This window comes from Mobula hypostoma, chromosome 6, assembly GCF_963921235.1.
Source record: "Mobula hypostoma chromosome 6, sMobHyp1.1, whole genome shotgun sequence".
NCBI lineage: Eukaryota > Metazoa > Chordata > Chondrichthyes > Myliobatiformes > Myliobatidae > Mobula > Mobula hypostoma.
Genome location: NC_086102.1, coordinates 112215162 through 112234390, shown reverse-complemented (window position 1 = coordinate 112234390; position 19229 = coordinate 112215162). Strand labels below are relative to the sequence as shown.

General features: G+C 53.5%; 1 protein-coding gene across 1 annotated transcript in view; it reads right to left on the bottom strand.

Moving 5' to 3' along the window:
- Positions 1-19229, bottom strand: part of LOC134347623 (chondroitin sulfate synthase 2-like) — a 29607-nt gene that overhangs the window by 9249 nt on the left and 1129 nt on the right. The window contains exon 2 of the mRNA XM_063049991.1: positions 6966-7530. Coding sequence (XP_062906061.1) covers positions 6966-7530 — 565 coding nt within the window. The remainder of the gene's footprint in view (positions 1-6965; positions 7531-19229) is intronic.

The window sequence follows — 19229 nt, the reverse complement described above, 5'->3', positions numbered from 1 at the left end:
ATGGAGTCTGGGCTCCTGGAATCTAGCTCTTCCAGGGAAACGTGTTTCAGCAGCAATTCAGAAACTGGCAGGAAACAGCACAGTCCCAATACCAGGATGGGATTCTGCTCACAGACTCCAGGGTGAGAAACTCCACAGCTAACTGACACACCCATCCACAACCCTCCTCCCTGTACAGATTATTCTATAGCTATGAAATTACAGTAAGGTTAACAACAGATTTAGTCAAATGAGAGCCACTTCAGAAAATAAAACTTTATCACAATTGAATTTCCATCCCATACTTTGTGACAGTGAAACCAATCATTCGATGTGGGACATTTGGATTCTGTCCCATTGAAACGACACGGAAGACAATAGACAGAAGTTCATGTTAATTGACGATCACTGAGAATGAGATCAGGGAAGGTATTAGTCACCACCTCCCGCATTATTAAGCAATTCTGTAAATGCTGGAAAGCTTGAGAAACACACGAAGTGCTGGAGGAACTTGATAGTCAGGCAGCATCTGTGAAGGGGAGTAAACAGTTGACATTTCGGGCTGAGACCCAAAGACACGAACTTGGAGTATTGTGTGAAGTTCTGGTCACTTACCTACAGGAAAAATGTCAATAAGATTGAAAGAGTGGAGTGAAGAGAAAATTTACTAAGATGTTCGCAAGAGTTGAGCACCTGAGTTATAGAGAAAGGTTGAACAGGTTTGGACTTTATTCCCTGGAGCACAGGAGAATGAGGGGAGATTTGATAGAGGTATACAAAATTATGAGGGGCATAGATAGCGTAAATGCAAACAGGCTTTTCCCACTGAGTTTGGGTGAGACTAGAACTAGAACTAGAGGTCATGGGTTAAGGGTGAAAGGTGAAATGTTTAAGGGGAAACTCTTTCACTCTGAGGGTAGTGAGAATCTGGAACGAGCAGGTTAGATTTAAGAGAAACGTGGATAGAAGGAGAGTGGAGGGCTACATTCAGGTCAATGGGACGAGGCAGATTAATAGTCCAGCATGAACTAGATGGGCCAAAAGGCCTGTTTCTGTACTGTGTTCCATGATTCTATGGTGTCAGGGTCACCAGCCTGCAATTTTCTGGCTTATTCTTAAAGCCTTTCTGATAAACGAACCAATGTTAGTTAAACTCCAGCACCTCACCCGCTGCCAAACACGTTTTAAATATCTCTGCTCAGGCCCCTGCAATTTCTGCACCAGACTTTTCTCTTTCCCAGTTACCGCTCCTATGTAGCTCAGTTTTAGTCGGTGAGAACACCCCCACCACTGCAACCCACAACGCAGGGGGTGGCCACAGAGGGAAGAGAGATGGCAGTGTAGCCGTTCCTGTGACAGCAGCCCTGGGTATTGCCCCTGGGTACAATGCCGAGGCAGCTCCAGGGATCGGAAGGGAGGACTCACAGCTAGAGGAGCTGAACAAGAGTGTTTGAAAGGGTTAGGGTTAGGGTTAGGTTAGGTTTCTGACAGGATTGTGCACAGGCAGGGGCCTCTGTTGCCCTGTGCTGCGGTCTCTGTGACACAGCAGCAGATCTACCACAAAATCAAATCCGCCCCCTCCTCTCCGTCCCCACCCCCCCAGCTCCGGGAGCTTTCTGTCTACGTCAGCACTGAGAGCTCTGGACTGGGCTGAGAGCCGGGTCTGTGTTTTGGGCCTCGGGAGACCAGGTGTGCCGCAGGGCTGCGTGCAGCCCATTCACGTGACTGCTCTCTGGAACAGAGGCTGTTTGTCCCACATTCTGCCAGGGCCCCTTCCCGACAAGAGCAGGAGCACAAGTCGGCCATCTGGGCTGTAGGCAACAAGGCTATGGCTGATCTGGCTATAGACTCAAGTCCACCTATCTACCTTTTCCCCAGGAACATTCACTGTCCCACTGAATACCCCCACCCACTAACTCAGCCCTCCACACCCCCAGTCACCACCACCTTATCATCTCCTGTCACACACCTAATACAGACGCTCCTATAACGAGAGAAAAGCTGCAGACGCTGGAAACTGGGGAAACTCACACAAAATGCTGGAGGAACTCAGCAGGTCAGGCAGCATCTATGGAAAAGAGTACAGTCAATGTTTCAGGCCGGAACCTTTCAGCAGGACTGTGCCTAGCGTCACTTTATGGACATAGAAACCATCTTGTGTATTTATATTTATTGTGCTTTTTATTATTGTGTTCTTTATCTTACTGTTTTTCTATGCTATATCGGATCTGGAGTAACAATTATTTCATTCTCTTTTACACTTCTGTACTGGAAATGACATTAAACAATCTTCAATCTATGCAAAATTCTATCTAACTGTCTTAAACATATTAAATGAGGCAGCCTCCACTGCTTTGCTGGGCAGAGAATGCTACAGATTCACTACTTTCTGGGAAAAGCAGTTTCTCCTCATCTCATCCTAAATCTATGCCTCCAAACCCGGAGATTATGTCCCATAGTTCTTGTCTCACTTTCCAGTGGAAACAACTTTCCTGCCTCTATCGTACCTACCCCTTTCATAATCCCCTCTCATTCTTCTGAATTCTGGCAAGTATGGTCCCAGGTGACTCAACCTCTCCTCAGATTAGTCCCTCATCTCTGGAATCAACCTGGTGAATCTCCTCTGCAAGGCCTCCAAATATATCCTTCCAGTAAGGAGACCGGGTACGGCTTCACTTTGCCCTTCATAGCTGCAGGACAACCCTTCTAGCAATGAAGGCATAGTCTAACTTTAAAGTAAACTTATTGTCAGAGTAAAATATGTCACCATATACACCCCTGAGATTCATTTTCCTGCAGGTATACTCAATAATTGTACAGAATAGTAACAACAACTGGATCAATGAACGACCTCCAAACTAGGGCTTTCAACCAGAGTGAAGACAAACTGTGAAAGTGTAAAAAGAAACCATACTGCAATATAAATAAATGAGCAATAAATATCGAGAACATGAAATGAAGAGCCTTTGAAAGTGAGTCCATGGCTGTGGGAACAGTTGAGTGATGGGGCAAGCGAAGTTGTCCCCTTTGGTTCAAGAGCCTGATGGTTGAGGGGTAATAACTAATCTTAAACTTGGTGGAACTAGTCCCAGGGCTCTTGTACCTTCTTCCTGAAGGCAGCAGAGAGAAGAGAGCATGGCCTGGGTGGTGGGGGACTCTGATGATGGATGCCGCTTCTGTAACAGTGTTTCATGTAGATGTGGCGGGGAGGGCTTTACCCGTGATAGACGCGGCCATATCCACTACTTTTTGTAGGATTTTCTGCTCAAGGGCACTGGTGTTTCCATACCAGGCTGTGATGCAGCCAGTCATTATACTCTCCACTACACATCTATAGAAGTTTGTCAAAGTTTTAGATGTCATGCTGGATCTCCTCAAACTCCTAAGGAAGTAGAGATGCTGCCGTGCTTTCTTCATAATTGCACTTGCGTGTTGAGCCCAGGCCCTGCCCCCTGAAATGGTAACACCTCGGTTTAAAGTTGCTAACCCTCTCCTTCTCTCATCCTCCAATGAGGACTGGCTCATGGACCTCTGAGTTTTCTCTAAAGTCTACAACCAGTTCCTTGGTCTTGCTCACATTGAGGGAGAGGTTGTTATTATGGCACCACTGAGGCAGATTTTCAGTCTCCCTCCTATGTACTGATTCATCACCATCTTTAATTCAGTCCACAACAGTGGTGTCATCAGCAAACTTGAATATGACACTGCAGCTGTGCTTAGCCTCACAGTCATAAGCATAAAGCCAGAAGAGCAGGGGGCTAAACACACAGCCATATGGTGCATCTGTGCTGATGGGAGATTGTGAAAGAGATGTCGTTGCCAATCCAAACTGCCTGGGGTCTGAAATTCAAGATCCAATTGCATGAGGAGGTATTGAAGCCAAGAAGCTAACTGATTAGTTTTGAGGGGATTATGGTATTGACTGCTGAGCTGTAGTTGATAAAGAACATCCTGATGCATACATCTTTGCTGTCCAGATGTTCCAGGGTTGAGTAAAGAGCCAGTGAAATGTTATCTGTGTGGACCTGTTGCTCTGATAGGCAAATTAGAGTGGATCCAAGTCACTTCTCAGGCAGGAGTTGATGTGTTTCATCACCAGCCTCTCAGATACACAGAAATGAAGTGTTTTAGGTGCTACTGGGCAAAAGGACATCACACTCTTCTTGGGCACCTGTGTAACATTTCATTTGCCGTCTTGCTAGCTTGTTGCGACTGCAAACCAACCTTTTGTGATTCCAGGTACAAGCTCTGCCAAGTCCCTCTGCACAACAGAATGCTGAAATCTTTCACCAATTAAATTATAATCTGATCTCTTATTTTTCCTTCCAAAATTGATGACCTCTCATGTACTGTGGTACTCTATCGGCCAGGCCCTTGCCCACTCACCAAACCCATCTACGTCTCTGCAAAGGCTCCACATCCTCTACACAATTTGTTCTTGCACTCAATTCACTGTCTTCAGCAGTGATACACCTCACTCAGTCCTCTCCTCCAAATCGTTAATGTATAGCGTGAACAGTTGTGAGCCCAGTACTCTGCGCACCACTGATTGCCAATCGTGAACACCCTTTTAACCCAATGCTCTACCTTCTACTGGTTAGCCGACCAACTCCACACATCCTTACCTTATGGGTAAGTCCTTCCTGCAGCACCTTATCGAATGCCTTCTGGAAACCCAAGTATATAAAATGCCCCTGTTCCTCTCCATCTACTGCACTGCTCGCCATTTCTGCCACAGACCCCTCCTGACAACAACCTTCCCTGGCAAAGCAAAAGAGCTGGTCATTGACTTCGGGAACAGGGGTGGTGCCCGTGCTCCTGTTTCCATCAACGGTGCTGAGGTCAGCGGTTCCAGAGTTTCGCATTTCTTTTATATTATTTATCTTGTTTAGTGCTCCAGTACAGAACAGGCCCTTCTAGCCCACTGAGCCTGTCGCCCAGCAACCCACCGATTTAAGCCGAGCCCGGCCACAGGACAGTTTACAATGATCAATTACCCCGCCAACCAGTGCGCCTTTGGAATGTGGGGAGAAACAGGGAGCACCCAGAGGAAACACACGTGCACACGGGAAGGATGTGCGAAAGTTCCCAGGAGCGAACATCACCAGTAGCCTCTCCTGGTCCAGTCACGTTGACGTCACAGCCATGAAAACTCACCAAAGCCACAACTTCCTCAGGAGGCTAATGAAATTTGGCACGTCCCTGTTGACCCTTACCAATTCTTACTAAAACACTATTTGGTCTGGATGCATCACAGCTTGGTATGACAACTGCTCTGCACCTGACCGCGAGCAACTGCAGAGTTATGGACACATCACAGAAACCAGCCTCCCCTCCACGTCTCTGTCTGTACTGCTCACTGCCTCAATAAAGCTGCCAGCAAACTCAAATACCCACCCACATGGGCATTCTCTCTTCTCCCTCTCTCATTGGGCAGTAGATGCTAAAGCCTGAGAGTATGGACCAGGCTCAAGGACACCTTGTAGCCCACTGGTACAAGACTGTTGAATGGTTCCCTCGTACAAGATAGAAGTTTGACCTCACAATCGACCCCATTATGCTCCTGCACCTTAATGTATAACTGTAGAACTTTCTCTGCAACTTCATTCCGTTATTGTTTAACCTTGTTGTACTTCAATGCACTGTACGTAATGACTTGCTTTGAATGAACAGTATACAAGTTTTCAACTGTACATGTGACAACAATAAATCATCCAATACTATGAGAAATTCAGTTATACTTCGATCCCTTTCCAAGGGGATCCCTAACGACAAGGTCTTTAATTTTACCCGTCTCATTGCACAGGACCAGATCTACCTGTCGCTCAGCCTCCTCGGCAACAAACAGCCCCCTCAACTCTGCCTCTGTTCCATCGGCCAGGTTACCACACCATTAACCAATTAGAAACGACTGCCACAGCATCTCCCCACCTCCCCAACTGCCCCTCCCTCTGTACTGGCCCCCACAGTTCACACCCCTCACACCCTCCCCTACCTTGCACTCACCCCAAGAGTTCACCCCCACCCCAACCTCCCACTCAGCCCCTTTACTTCACTCCCCTCGCCCACCTCGCACTCACCCACACAGATGACGGCCATGATGTTGATGGAGAAGTGCCCAGGCCACTCATGATCTCCCCCACCCACCCAAACTACCTACCCCAGCCTAAACCCTCCATACAATTTAAACCCCAATCCCTTACCACTCATCTCTCCCAACCATCGAACCCCTCCCTGCAGCTTAAACCCCAACCCCCTACCTCCCATCTCCCCTAACCATCTGCCCCAGCCTAATGCCTCCCTACAATTTAAACCCCTATATCCTACTTCACTCATCTCCCCAACCATCTACTCCAGCCTAACCCCTCCTTACAATTTAAACCCCAATCCCTTACCACACATCTCTCCCAACCATCTACCCAAGCCTAACCCCTCCTTAGAGTTTAAACCCCTATATCCTACTTCACCCATCTCTCCCAAACCATCTACCCCAGCCTAACCCCTCCCTACAGTTTAAATCCCAATCCCTTACCACTCATCCCCCCACCATCTACCCCAGCCTAACCCCTCCTGTTTGACCTAAGGATTGAAGGGCGCCCATTAAGAACAGAAATGCGAAGAAATATTTTTAGCCAGAGGGTGGTGAATCTATGAAATTTGTTGCCACGGGCAGCAGTAGAGGCCAAGTCATTGGGTGTATTTAAGGCAGAGATTGATAGGTATCTGAGTAGCCAGGGCATCAAAGGTTATGGTGAGAAGGCGGGGGAGTGGGACTAAATAGGAGAATGGATCAGCTCATGATAAAATGGCGGAGCAGCCTCGATGGGCCGAATGGCCGACTTCTGCTCCTTTGTCTTATGGTCTTAACAAGCCCTACCCCCTACTTCACCCATCTCTCTCCCTCCCAACCATCTACCCCAGCCTAACCCACTACAGTTTAAACCCCGACCCTCTACTTCCCCCCCGACAGTTCACCCCCTCCCTACCTGGTACTCGTTGACACAGTTGACTGCTACGTAGTCGATGACACAGCGCCCCAGCCACTCGTCGGCCCGGCCGCTCACGATCTCGTTGCGGCAGCTCTCCAAGTGAGGCTGCAGTTTGACCAGCAGGCTACGGGACAACAGGTAGCCGAAGCCGCCCAGGCAGTACCGGCCCTCCGTGTCGCCACCAATGAATTCCTCGGGGCGGCCCATGTACAAGTCTGCGTCGATGCTCAGATGCTCGACCAGGGATTTCACGCGGTCCGGCTCCGTGTACGTGTCGTCCTGCACGAAAAAGAACCAGTCGTAGTCGGCAGCGTAGTGCTGGAAAACGTACTTCACCGTCTGGTACATGTTCCAGATGGGCCGCTCATCCCCGTGCGTCACGATGTACATCCCGTGAGGGACCTTCCTCCCTCTCGTGCCGGTGAAATACAACACTTTGTCCATGTGGCTGCCCATCGTCCGGTTCACGGCCACTGCCAGGCTGTTTAGCGTATTCTTGGACGTGAGGACACCCACAAACAGACGCTCCCGGATGCCCAACTCTGTGCTAATGTAGCGGGACCTGCGGACACACACAGGGTCACTCACCCTTGGAACTGGGGCACAGGGTCACTCACCCCTGGAACTGGGTCACCCACCCCTGGAACTGGGGCAGTACGAGGCAGACAGAGTGAGTGAAGCTCCCTCTACACCATCCCATCACACACTCCCAGAGTCAGACACAGAATGAAGTTCCCCCTACACTGTCCCATCACACACTCCTAGGGTCAGACAAAGTGAAGCTCCCTCTACACCGTCCCATCACACACTCCCAGGGTCAGACACAGAGTGAAACTCCCTATACACTGTCCCATCACACACTCCCAGGGTCAGACACAGAGTGAAGCTCCCTCTACACTGTCCCATCACACACTCCCAGGGTCAGACAAAGTGAAGCTCCCTCTACACTGTCCCATCACACACTCCCAGGGTCAGACACAGAGTGACTCTCTCTCTACACTGTCCCATCACACACTCCCAGGGTGAGACACAGAGTGAAGCTCCCTCTACACTGTCCCATCACACACTCCCAGGGTCAGACACAGAGTGAAGCTCCCTCTACACTGGCCCATCACACACTCCCAGGGTCAGAAAGAGCGCCAGCATGCCGGACCGGTCTCCAGGGAGTCGCGGGCCTTCGGGGAGTTACGCAAGGGCGGCTGCCTCCCCGGCCTCGGACAACGCCCTGTTTCAGTCGGTGAAGGTGGAACGTGGGGTACAATGTATTTTGCGCCCTGGAATGACACTAGAAAAGTGTGCAGAGGCAATGGAGGACCTTGTGGGGAGAGGTGGTATTCTGGCCACTGAAAAGGAGTTCGGAAAGGCGGTGTTCTATCTGGTGAATGAAGAGCTAGTGCACCGGGCCCTAAGCAGGGGAGTCACGGTAGACAACATCTTTTTACCTATGGAGCTGGTGACGGCCCCCACGCAACGTATCGTGCTTGGGCATGTTAAGCCTTTCATTCCAAATGAGGATCTGCTTCCCCCACTGGCCCGTTTAGGGCAAGTAAGGTCGGAGATCACTGCCATCCGACACAAATTTAAGAGACGCCGCTCCGCACCGTAATCTCTTTCCGGCGTCAGGTTTTCATGCAGCTGGAAAGGGAGGACGACGTTGAGGGTCGGTTTACTGTCCGGTATGGGGGTGTAGATTATCAGGTGTACTGGAGCTCCGAGCGCCCACGGTGCCATGCGTGCAGGGAGGTGGGGCACTTTCGGAGGGACTGTCCTACCACCCGGAACCCGAGGGAGCCCACTTCGGGCACCAGTGCCCCAGCTACCTCTGCCCCTGACCCTATTCCTGCCTCCGACCACTGATCTTGCCCCGGCCCCTCACCCTGCCCCTACCCCTGTCCCTACTCCTACGGTTGGGTCGGTCCCTGCTCCTCTCCCTGTGGTTCAGGTGGGGGACGGGGTGGAGTCTGTGCGGAGTAAGAACGCAAAGAAGAAATCCAAACACCCTAAGAAGCGGGCCTCTGAGGCCGCAGAGCTCACGCCCATTTCACCTGAAGTGGAGCGTGGGGCTCGGGGAGGTGCGCAAGCAGACGGGGCGATGGAAACAGAAAGCACCGCCCCATCGGTGAAGCCTGCACCTGTGTGCTCCTCCAGCGTGAAGAGGAGAAGGGAACGTTCCCGCAAGAGGGCAGGGGATGTAGATGCGGGGGAGTCCCAGGAAGGGGTGGGAATCCGGGTAGGGGTTGGTTCTAAACCTGAGTCCCCAGATGTCGCCACCAGTCCTGGGGTAGATGGTGTGGTTGTGTAAAAAGCTTGTGATAGCCCGGTTTGCACAAATGAGACAGCCCTGGAGGCCTCCACCCAGGACCTACAAGTCAGCGCCTCTCTGGAGGCCAGTGTACCGAATAGTGTGAGAGGAGACGAGACAAAGCTCTCTCACTCTCAGCACCAGGCTGCTTGTGAATCACTTGGACCAAAGGTGCCGGGTTCCCCTCTATACCTGTCCCCTGGGGAGGATGATATTCTATGCACGTCGACCCCAGCAATAAATGGCTTGCAGGGAGTCCCTGGGGATTGTCCCTCCACTGTCGCAAATGTGGATGAGGCTGATGCAACAGTGGAGCGGGCAGGTAAGAGCGAGGTGCCCGCTACACGGTATGGGTCACAAGCACAGCCATCTATTGGAACATGCGGGGAGGCCGATGGGGATTCTGTCTGCAGTGACGGGTTGGAGGGGGACTCCTTCGATAGTGAAACAATGGACATCCTCACCCCTCCTGAGAAATCCCCATTGATACCTGTAGAGGAAATTAAGCATTTCATTCTCTCCTCTGAGGGTGCCAAGCACCGGCCTCAACTAGCCTCGCTTCGCTGGCCCAGCATGCCGAGGCTGGTGAGGTCCCTGCGAGTCATCCTCGGACGAAAGGGAAAGGGAAAGAGGAATGCGGTGTCGGGGAACGACAGACGGCAACTAAAATCTTCCCTAGATGACCTAGTAAGGGACATCAGAGGGAGAAGCAGCCTCGCTCCAACGGGGGATGGCGGGTCACAGGGTGTCGCTGGTACCGCTCGAGCCCGCAAGGCAAAAAATATCCTTGCTTTCTTTCGGGACAGTGTGGTGGAGGGCGCCTCCGCTCTCACCGGAATAGGCACAGCTGCTGAGGCCTAGTGTGCTCCCGCCATGAAGCTTACCATGAAGGTTCTCCCCGGGCAGACTGCCTGGCTATGTTTAGGGGGTATGTTCGTGCCCAGGTGAACATTGAAAAGGAATACGCACAGTCCACGGTGACCATAGAGGTGTTCCGGGACCGTTGGGCTCCGCGGGGTGTAAATGCCATCATTGATGAGGATGGAAATATACTGGTTTAACATGTATTGGGTCTGTTTGTAGTGTAGTAAATGTGTTAGTCACTGGTTTTGTACATATTGTATAGCACCGACATTTGTAATAAAGAATTTGTTTTAAAAAAAGGGTAAGACACAGAGTGAAGCTCTCTGTACACTGTCCCATCACACACTCCCAGGGTCAGACACAGAGTGAAGCTCTCTGTACACTGTCCCATCACACACTCCCAGGGTCAGACACAGAGTGAAGCTCTCTGTACACTGTCCCATCACACACTTTCAGGGTCAGACACAGAGTGAAGCTCTCTGTACACTGTCCCATCACACATTCCCAGGGTCAGACACAGAGTGAAGCTCTCTCTACACTGTCCCATCACACACTCCCATGATCAGGCACAGAGTGAAGCTCCCTCTAACTGTCCCATCACACACTCTCAGGGTCAGACACAGAGAGGTGCTGTGCTGACTGAGCTGGGAGAAATCGAAGGAAAACTACTGGATAAAGTTCGTGGAATACTTTGGAGGTGGCTCTAAAAGTCTCTTGGACAACTGAGTGAGTGACGGCGTTGGCGTGGAAGCTCGGTGTGGAGTTTTTGCTGCCGGTTTGGACTGGGTTTGTTGGCGGCTGCTTACTGCGTAGCTCCCAGCTGCGGCCGCTGGCAACTCGCCAGTAAGCCGGTTCGCTCCAAAACCGGAGGCAAACGCCGTCGTTTTCCCCCCATTGACATCGGGGCAACGTTCCTCCTCCATTGTTTTCCTGATTTTTCGTCCGGTGTCGGTGCCGGTGCCGGAGCATCTGGAAGGACGTTTCGGCCTCTCCCGGCCTGGGTCTCTGCAAGTCCGACGGAGCCTTTCCTGGCGCCGAGCCAGCGAGGAACTGTCGACTGCAAACTTTCCCGGCCAGTTACTCGTTTCGCTCCAGGACTTCTAATCGACAGCGCTGTAGGATTCTCGGACTGGAAAGAGCGCCAGCATGCCGGACCGGTCTCCAGGGAGTCGCGGGCCTTCGGGGAGTTACGCAAGGGCGGCTGCCTCCCCGGCCTCGGACAACGCCCTGTTTCGGTCGGTGAAGGTGGAACGTGCAATGTATTTTGCGCCCTGGAATGACACTAGAAAAGTGTACGGAGGCAATGGAGGACCTTGTGGGGAAAGGTGGTATTCTGGCCACCGAGAAGGAGTTCGGAAAGGCGGTGTTCTATCTGGTGAATGAAGAGCTAGTGCACCGGGCCCTAAGCAGGGGAGTCACGGTGGACAACATCTTTTTACCTATGGAGCTGGTGACGGCCCCCACGCAACGTATCGTGCTTGGGCATGTTAAGCCTTTCATTCCAAATGAGGACTTGCTTCCCCCACTGGCCCGTTTAGGGCAAGTAAGGTCGGAGATCACTGCCATCCGACACAAATTTAAGAGACGCACCCTCCGCACCGTAATCTCTTTCCGGCGTCAGGTTTTCATGCAGCTGGAAAGGGAGGACGATGTTGAGGGCCGCTTTACTGTCCGGCACGAGGGAGTAGATTATCAGGTGTACTGGAGCTCCGAGCGCCCACGGTGCCATGCGTGCAGGGAGGTGGGGCACTTTCGGAGGGACTGTCCTGCCGCCCGGAACCCGAGGGAGCCCACTTCGGGCACCAGTGCCGCAGCTACCTCTGCCCCTGATCCTACTCCTGCGCGTGCACCTGACCCTGCCCCCGCCCCTGATCCTGCCCCAGCCCCTCACCCTGCCCCTACCCCTACCCCTGTCCCTACTTCTACGGTTGGGTCGGTCCCTGCTCCTCTCCCTGTAGTTCAGGTGGGGGATGGGGTGGAGTCTGTGCGGAGTAAGAAGGCAAAGGGGAAATCCAAACATAGTAAGAAGCGGGCCTTTGAGGCTGCAGAGCTCACACCCATTTCGTCTGAAGTGGAGCGTGGGGCTCGGGGAGGTGCGCAAGCAGACGGGGCGATGGAAACAGAAGGTGCCGCCCCATCGGTGAAGCCTGCACCTGTGTGCTCCTCCAGCGTGAAGAGGAGAAGGGAACGTTCCCGCAAGAGGGCAGGGGATGTAGATGCGGGGGAGTCCCAGGAAGGGGTGGGAATCCGGGTAGGGGTTGGTTCTAAACCTGAGTCCTCAGATGTAGCCACCAGTCCTGGGGTAGATGGTGTGGTTGTGCAAAAAGCTTGTGATAGGCCTGTTTGCACAAATGAGGCAGCCCTGGAGGCCTCCACCCAGGACCTACAAGTCAGCGCCTCTCTGGAGGCCAGTGTACCGAATAGTGTAAGAGGAGACGAGGCAAAGCTCTCTCATTCTCAGCACCAGGCGGCTTATGAATCCCTTGGACCAAAGGTGCCGGGTTCCCCTCTATGCCTGCCCCCTAGGGAGGACGATATTCTGTGCACATCGACCCCAGCAATAAATGACTTGCAGGGAGTCCCTGGGGATTGTCTCTCCACTGTCGCAAATGTGGATGAGGCTGATGCGACGGTGGAGCAGGCAGGGAAGAGCGAGGTGCCCGCTGCGCGGTGTGGGTCACAGGCGCAGCCATCTATTGGAACATGCGGGGAGGCCGATGGGGATTCTGTCTGCAGTGACGGGTTGGAGGGGGACTCTTTCGATAGTGAAACAATGGACATCCTCACCCCTCCTGAGAAATCCCCATTGATACCTGTAGAGGAAATTAAGCATTTCATTCTCACCTCTGAGGGTGCCAAGCACCGGCCTCAGCTAGCCTCGCTTCGCTGGCCCAGCATGCCGAGGCTGGTGAGGTCCCTGCGAGTCATCCTCAGACGAAAGGGAAAGGGAAAGAGGAATGCGGTGGTGGGGAACGACAGACGGCAACTAAAATCTTTCCTGGATGACCTAGTAAGGGACATCAGAGGGAGAAGCAGCCTCGCTCCTACGGGGGATGGTGGGTCACAGGGTGTTGCTGGTACCGCTCGAGCCCGGAAAGCAAAAGGTATCCTTGCTTTCTTTCCGGACAGTGTGGTGGAAGGCGCCTCCGCTCTCACCGAAATGGGCGCAGCTGCTGAGACCTAGTGTGCTCCCGCCATGAAGCTTACCATAGCTAGTCTCAATGTAAACGGCAGCAGGGGTCCTCTTCGCAGGCATAACAATCTCTCAGTCATCAGGGATGGGCGGTACACGGTGAGTTTCCTGCAGGAAACCCATACCATCCCTGGGGACGAGTCTGCTTGGCAGGGCGGGGTCTACATGAGCCACCTCAGCTCCATTTCTAGCGGGGTGGCGATCCTGTTGGCCCCGACCTTCCAGCCAGTAATTGAAAGGGTCCAAGACGTTGTGCCCGGCCGTCTGCTCCACCTGGTTGTGCGCCTGGATGGCGTACCTTTGCATTTTATCAATGTGTACGCTCCCAGGCGCGGTGTGATGCAGACGCGCCTATTCTGTCAGCTGTCCACCCTGCTGAGCTCCATCGATCCTGGGGATTGCGTCATCCTCGGGGGAGATTTCAATTGTACCCTCGAGGCGGAGGACCGTTCGGGCCTCCAACGCGACCCAGCATCAGCAAAAAAGTTAAAGGAGCTAGTCGGCTCCTTTGACTTGGTGGACAGCTGGCGGAATTTTCACCCCAACTCTAGCGCCTTCTCGAGAAGGTCTAGAGAAGGAGGTTCCAGGATAGACCGCATTTACATCTCTCGGGCCTACGCCTCCCGCGTGTCGGCGTCCTCCATGCGGCCAGTGTCGTGCTCGGATCATCACCTTGTGTGGATGGAATTTATTCCACTACACCCTTGGGTGGGATCCGGGTATTGGCATTTTAACAACCGGCTGCTGGAGGACAGCCGTTTCCGGGATTCGTTCCGAGCGTTCTGGGTCTCCTGGAAGGAGAGGCGGAGAGAGTTCTGCTCCCTACGGCTATGGTGGGATGTGGGCAAAGCCCACATCCGGTTTTTATGTCGGGAGTACACTAGGGGGTCGACCAAAGGGCGGGGCTCTGAGATTGAGCGGCTTGAGAGAGCGTTGCTTGACCTGGAGTCCCGCCTCGGTCCGACCACTGGAGACCAGCAGCTGTGGCAGGAATACCAGGAGAAGAAGGACGCACTAAGGGACTTGCAGCTTCAGCAGTCCCGAGGTGCGTACGTGAGGTCACGGATCCAAATGCTGCAGGATTTGGACCGTGGCTCACCCTTCTTCTACTCGTTGGAGAGGTGGCGGGGAGTTCAAAAGCAGCTAGTGGAATTGCTGGCTGCCGATGGCTCCTCCATCACGGACCCTGATGGAATTAACAACGAGGTCCGTTCATTCTATCGGTCCTTATTCTCGCCTGATCCGTCAAATGCGGAGGCGTGCAATGAGGTCTGGAAGGATTTGCCTAAGGTCAGTCCAGAGGATGCAGTGCGTCTGGATGCCCCCCTGACTCGGGAGGAGCTGTCCACTGCCCTTCGGCAACTCCGGAGGGGCAAGTCCCCTGGTTTGGATGGACTGAGTGTTGAGTTTTATCAGGCTTTTTGGGATGTCCTGGGGGATGATTACAGCCTTGTCCTAGGGGAGAGCCTAGCCACCGGAGAAATGCCCCTCTCATGGCGAAGAGCTGTTGTGGTCCTACTGCCCAAGAAGGGAGACCTCCGCCTGCTAAAGAACTGGCGGCCGGTCTCCCTCTTGTGCGCGGACTACAAGATCTTCGCCCGGGCAATGGCCAACCGTCTGGGTTCGGTAATTGGACAGGTGGTCCATCCTGACCAATCTTACACGGTCCCGGGCCGCTCCATCCAGGACAATGTCCACCTAGTACGGGACCTGATCCACCTGCTCCAGGAGACTGGGACCCCGGCAGCGTTTCTTTCTCTTGACCAGGAGAAGGCGTTTGACCGGGTGGACCACAGTTTCCTGCTGGGCACCCTGCAGGCTTTTGGGCTCGGACCACACTTTGTGGCCCGAGTTCGGCTCCTGTACTCTGCCGCAGAGTGCCTAGTTAAGATCAACGGATCACTGACAGGACCTATCCACTTCCGAAGAGGAGTGCGTCAAGGGTGCCCCATGTCCTGTCAACTGTATGCGATCTGTGTCGAGCCATTCCTCGGCCTTCTTCGGCGAAGGCTGACAGGTCTGGTTCTGCGCGAACCGGACATGAGGGTCGTCCTCTCGGCCTACGCCGATGACGTACTCCTCATGATGACAGACCCCTGTGACCTGCGGAGGATGCGCGAGTGCCAAGATGTTTTCTCGGCGGCATCCTCCGCCAGGATCAACTGGGCGAAATGTTCCGGACTCTTAGTAGGCCAGTGGCAGGTGGACTCCCTGCCGGAGGAGATGAGAGCTTTTGAGTGGAGCACCAGACGTCTTCTCTATCTGGGAGTCTACCTGAGTCCTTCTGGGGAGACCTGGCTGGCGAACTGGCAGGACCTGGAGACAAAGGTCATGGCCCGGCTAGGGCGCTGGTCAGGCCTTCTCAGGGTGCTTTCCTATCGAGGCAGGGTGGTGGTCATAAACCAGCTGGTGGCCTCCATGTTGTGGTACCGGATGGTCACCTTGGCCCCCCCTGCCCCTTTTGTTGCGAGAATGCAGAGGAAGCTGGTGGACTTCTTCTGGGGAAACAGGAAACACTGGGTCTCTGCAGCGGTTCTGAGTCTCCCAGTAGGAGAGGGCGGACAGTCGCTGGTGTGTGTACGCACACGACTGGCGGCTCTCCGCCTCAGGACTCTGCAGAGATTCCTGTACGCCGAGCGCCCTCCCAGGTGGCACGTGTTGGCGACTTTCTTCCTCCAGAGGGGCTGCTGCCTTCACGAAGATATGCAGCTACCACCGGCAGGCGTCAGCCGTGCTGCTTTGCAGAGGCTGCCCGGCTTCTATCAGGACCTACTGAGAGTCTGGAACATGGTTGCCTCAGGCCGGGAATCCCCTCCTCTGGCAGAGGGCGGGGTCCTGGCCGACCCTTGCCCTGCCTCAGCGGATGTCGGTGCGGCTCAGGTGTGTGGATCGACTCAAGCTGAGCTGCTCGTCGGGCCCAGGCCCCGCAGCCTTACCCGAGAGACTAATCCACACAACTTGAGCCGTCTTTCATCGACACCCACAATCCCATTCAGGGATGCAGGCAGGAGGTACCTTTATGGGCTGCTGCTCCACACCCTCCACTTCCTAGCCTTTGTCCACCGTCCCGACACGCCATGGCGGTCGGTCTTTCCACCTGGAGGTGAGGGGGGTCCCCAATGGAAGTCCCTTTACAAGGGAGTCCTCCCCATGCACCTTGGGGATCTCGGCTGGAGGGTGCTGCATAAAGCGGTGCCCTGCAATAAGTTCTTTAGTCTGTACACGGATCTCCCAGCCGCGTGTCACTTCTGCGGGCTGGAGGAGACCGTGTACCACATGTACACGGAGTGTGTGAGGCTGCAGCCCCTTTTCGCGTTTTTGCGTGGGCTGCTTCTCGCCTTCTGGTTGCATTTCAGTCCCACCCTATTCATATATGGTCATCCAGTAAGGAGGGGGGCACAGAGGGATGAGGATGTCCTTGTCAACTTGCTCCTGGGGCTGGCGAAAATTGCCATCCGTGGCTCCTGGAAAAGGGTGGCAGGAGGTTCTCCCCGGGCGGACTGCCTGGCTATGTTTCGGGGGTATGTTCGTGCCCGGGTGAACATTGAAAAGGAATACGCACAGTCCACGGCGACCGTAGAGGTGTTCCGGGACCGTTGGGCTCCGCGGGGTGTAAATGCCATCATTGATGAGGATGGCAATATATTGGTTTAAGATGTATTGTCTGTTTGTAGTGTAGTAAATATGTTAGTCACTGGGTTTGTAAATATTGTATAGCACCGACATTTGTAATAAAGAATTTTGAAAAAAAAATTAAAAAAAAAAAAGGGTCAGACACAGAGTGAAGCTCCCTCTACACTGTCCCATCACACACTCCCATGATCAGGCACAGAGTGAAGCTCCCTCTAACTGTCCCATCACACACTCTCAGGGTCAGACACAGAGTGAAGCTCCCTCTACACCATCCCATCACACACTCCCAGGGTCAGACACAGAGTGAAGCTCTCTCTACACTGTCCCATCACACACTCCCAGGGTCAGACACAGAGTGAAGCTCCCTCTACACCGTCCCATCACACACTCCCAGGGTCAGACACAGAGTGAAGCTCCCTCTAACTGTCCCATCACACACTCCCAGGGTCAGACACAGAGTGAAGCTCTCTCTACACTGTCCCATCACACACTCCCATGATCAGGCACAGAGTGAAGCTCCCTCTAACTGTCCCATCACACACTCTCAGGGTCAGACACAGAGTGAAGCTCCCTCTACACCATCCCATCACACACTCCCAGGGTCAGACACAGAGTGAAGCTCCCTCTACACCGTCCCATCATACACTCCCAGGGTCAGACACAGAGTGAAGCTCCCTCTGCACCGTCCCATCACACACTGCCAGGGTCGAGGGATTGAGTTCAAGGGAGTGGGTTGTTTTGCTGCTAAGTTGTTCTGCTGAATAAGCCATGTTGGAGCTGGAATGTGTGGGCTGTCCCCAGCACATCCTCAGGTTGTGTTGGTTGTTAACACAAGCTACACGTTTCACTGATTCCATGTACATGTGATAAATAAATTAATCTCAATCGATGTTGATCTGTACTGAGGGGATGCTGGCGTTGAGTGCTGAGCTCTAACCTATGAACAGCACCCTGATGTTTACTGCCGCTGTCCAGTTCAGCCAAGGCCGAGTGGACAGCCAGACAGATTGACCTGCTGTAGACTGCAGACCATGGTCACGGGGGCAAACTGCAGCGGCTTTAGGTCCTGGCTCAGGCAGGATTAAAAGTTCGATGGTCACCCGCGGTAGGGGTGCCTAAAACTGGCAGGGCACGGGTGTAAGGTGGGACGGGGGTATTTAAAGGCCGCCTGAGAGGCACGTTTTCAATGCATTGGAGAGTGTATGGCTCTGGCAGGTACATTTTAAACACATTTAGAGGGTTACATAATAGGGGGGAGTGGGGAACAGGGGGACCAACTGCAGGTAAATGGGGCTGGCTTTGGTCAGCAGAAACGAGTTGGGCTGTAGGACCTGGGGCCGTACCACTACGACCATCACAGCAACAGCCCTGTCCCCACTGGTACCGTGCCCCGTGTTATATACTGACAGATCCGTCCCCACCGGTACTGTACCCCAGTGTTATATACTGACAGATCCGTCCCCACCGGTACTGTACCCCAGTGTTATATACTGACAGATCCGTCCCAACCGGTACTGTACCCCAGTGTTATAGACTGACAGATCCCTCCCCGCCGGTACCGTCCCCCGTGTTATATACTGACAGATCCGTCCCCACCGGTACTGTACCCCAGTGTTATAGACTGACAGATCCCTCCCCACCGGTACCGTACCCCAGTGTTATATACTGACAGATCCGTCCCCACCGGTACCGTCCCCCGTGTTATATACTGACAGATCCGTCCCCACTGGTACCGTACCCCAGTGTTATATACTGACAGATCCGTCCCCACCGGTACCGTACCCCAGTGTTATATACTGACAGATCCGTCCCCACTGGTACCGTACCCCAGTGTTATACACTGACAGATCCGTCCCCACTGGTACCGTACCCCAGTGTTATATACTGACAGATCCGTCCCCACCGGTACCGTGCCCCAGTGTTATAGACTGACAGATCCCTCCCCGCCGGTACCGTACCCCAGTGTTATAGACTGACGGATCCATCCCCGCCGGTACCGTACCCCAGCGATATATAGTGACAGATCCATCCCCACCGGTACCGTACCCCAGTGTTATACACTGACAGATCTCTCCCCACCGGTACCGTACCCCAGCGATATATACTGACAGATCCGTCCCCACCGGTACCGTACCCCAGTGTTATACACTGACAGATCTCTCCCCACCGGTACCGTACCCCAGCGATATATACTGACAGATCCGTCCCCACCGGTACCGTACCCCAGTGTTATACACTGACAGATCTCTCCCCACCGGTACCGTACCCC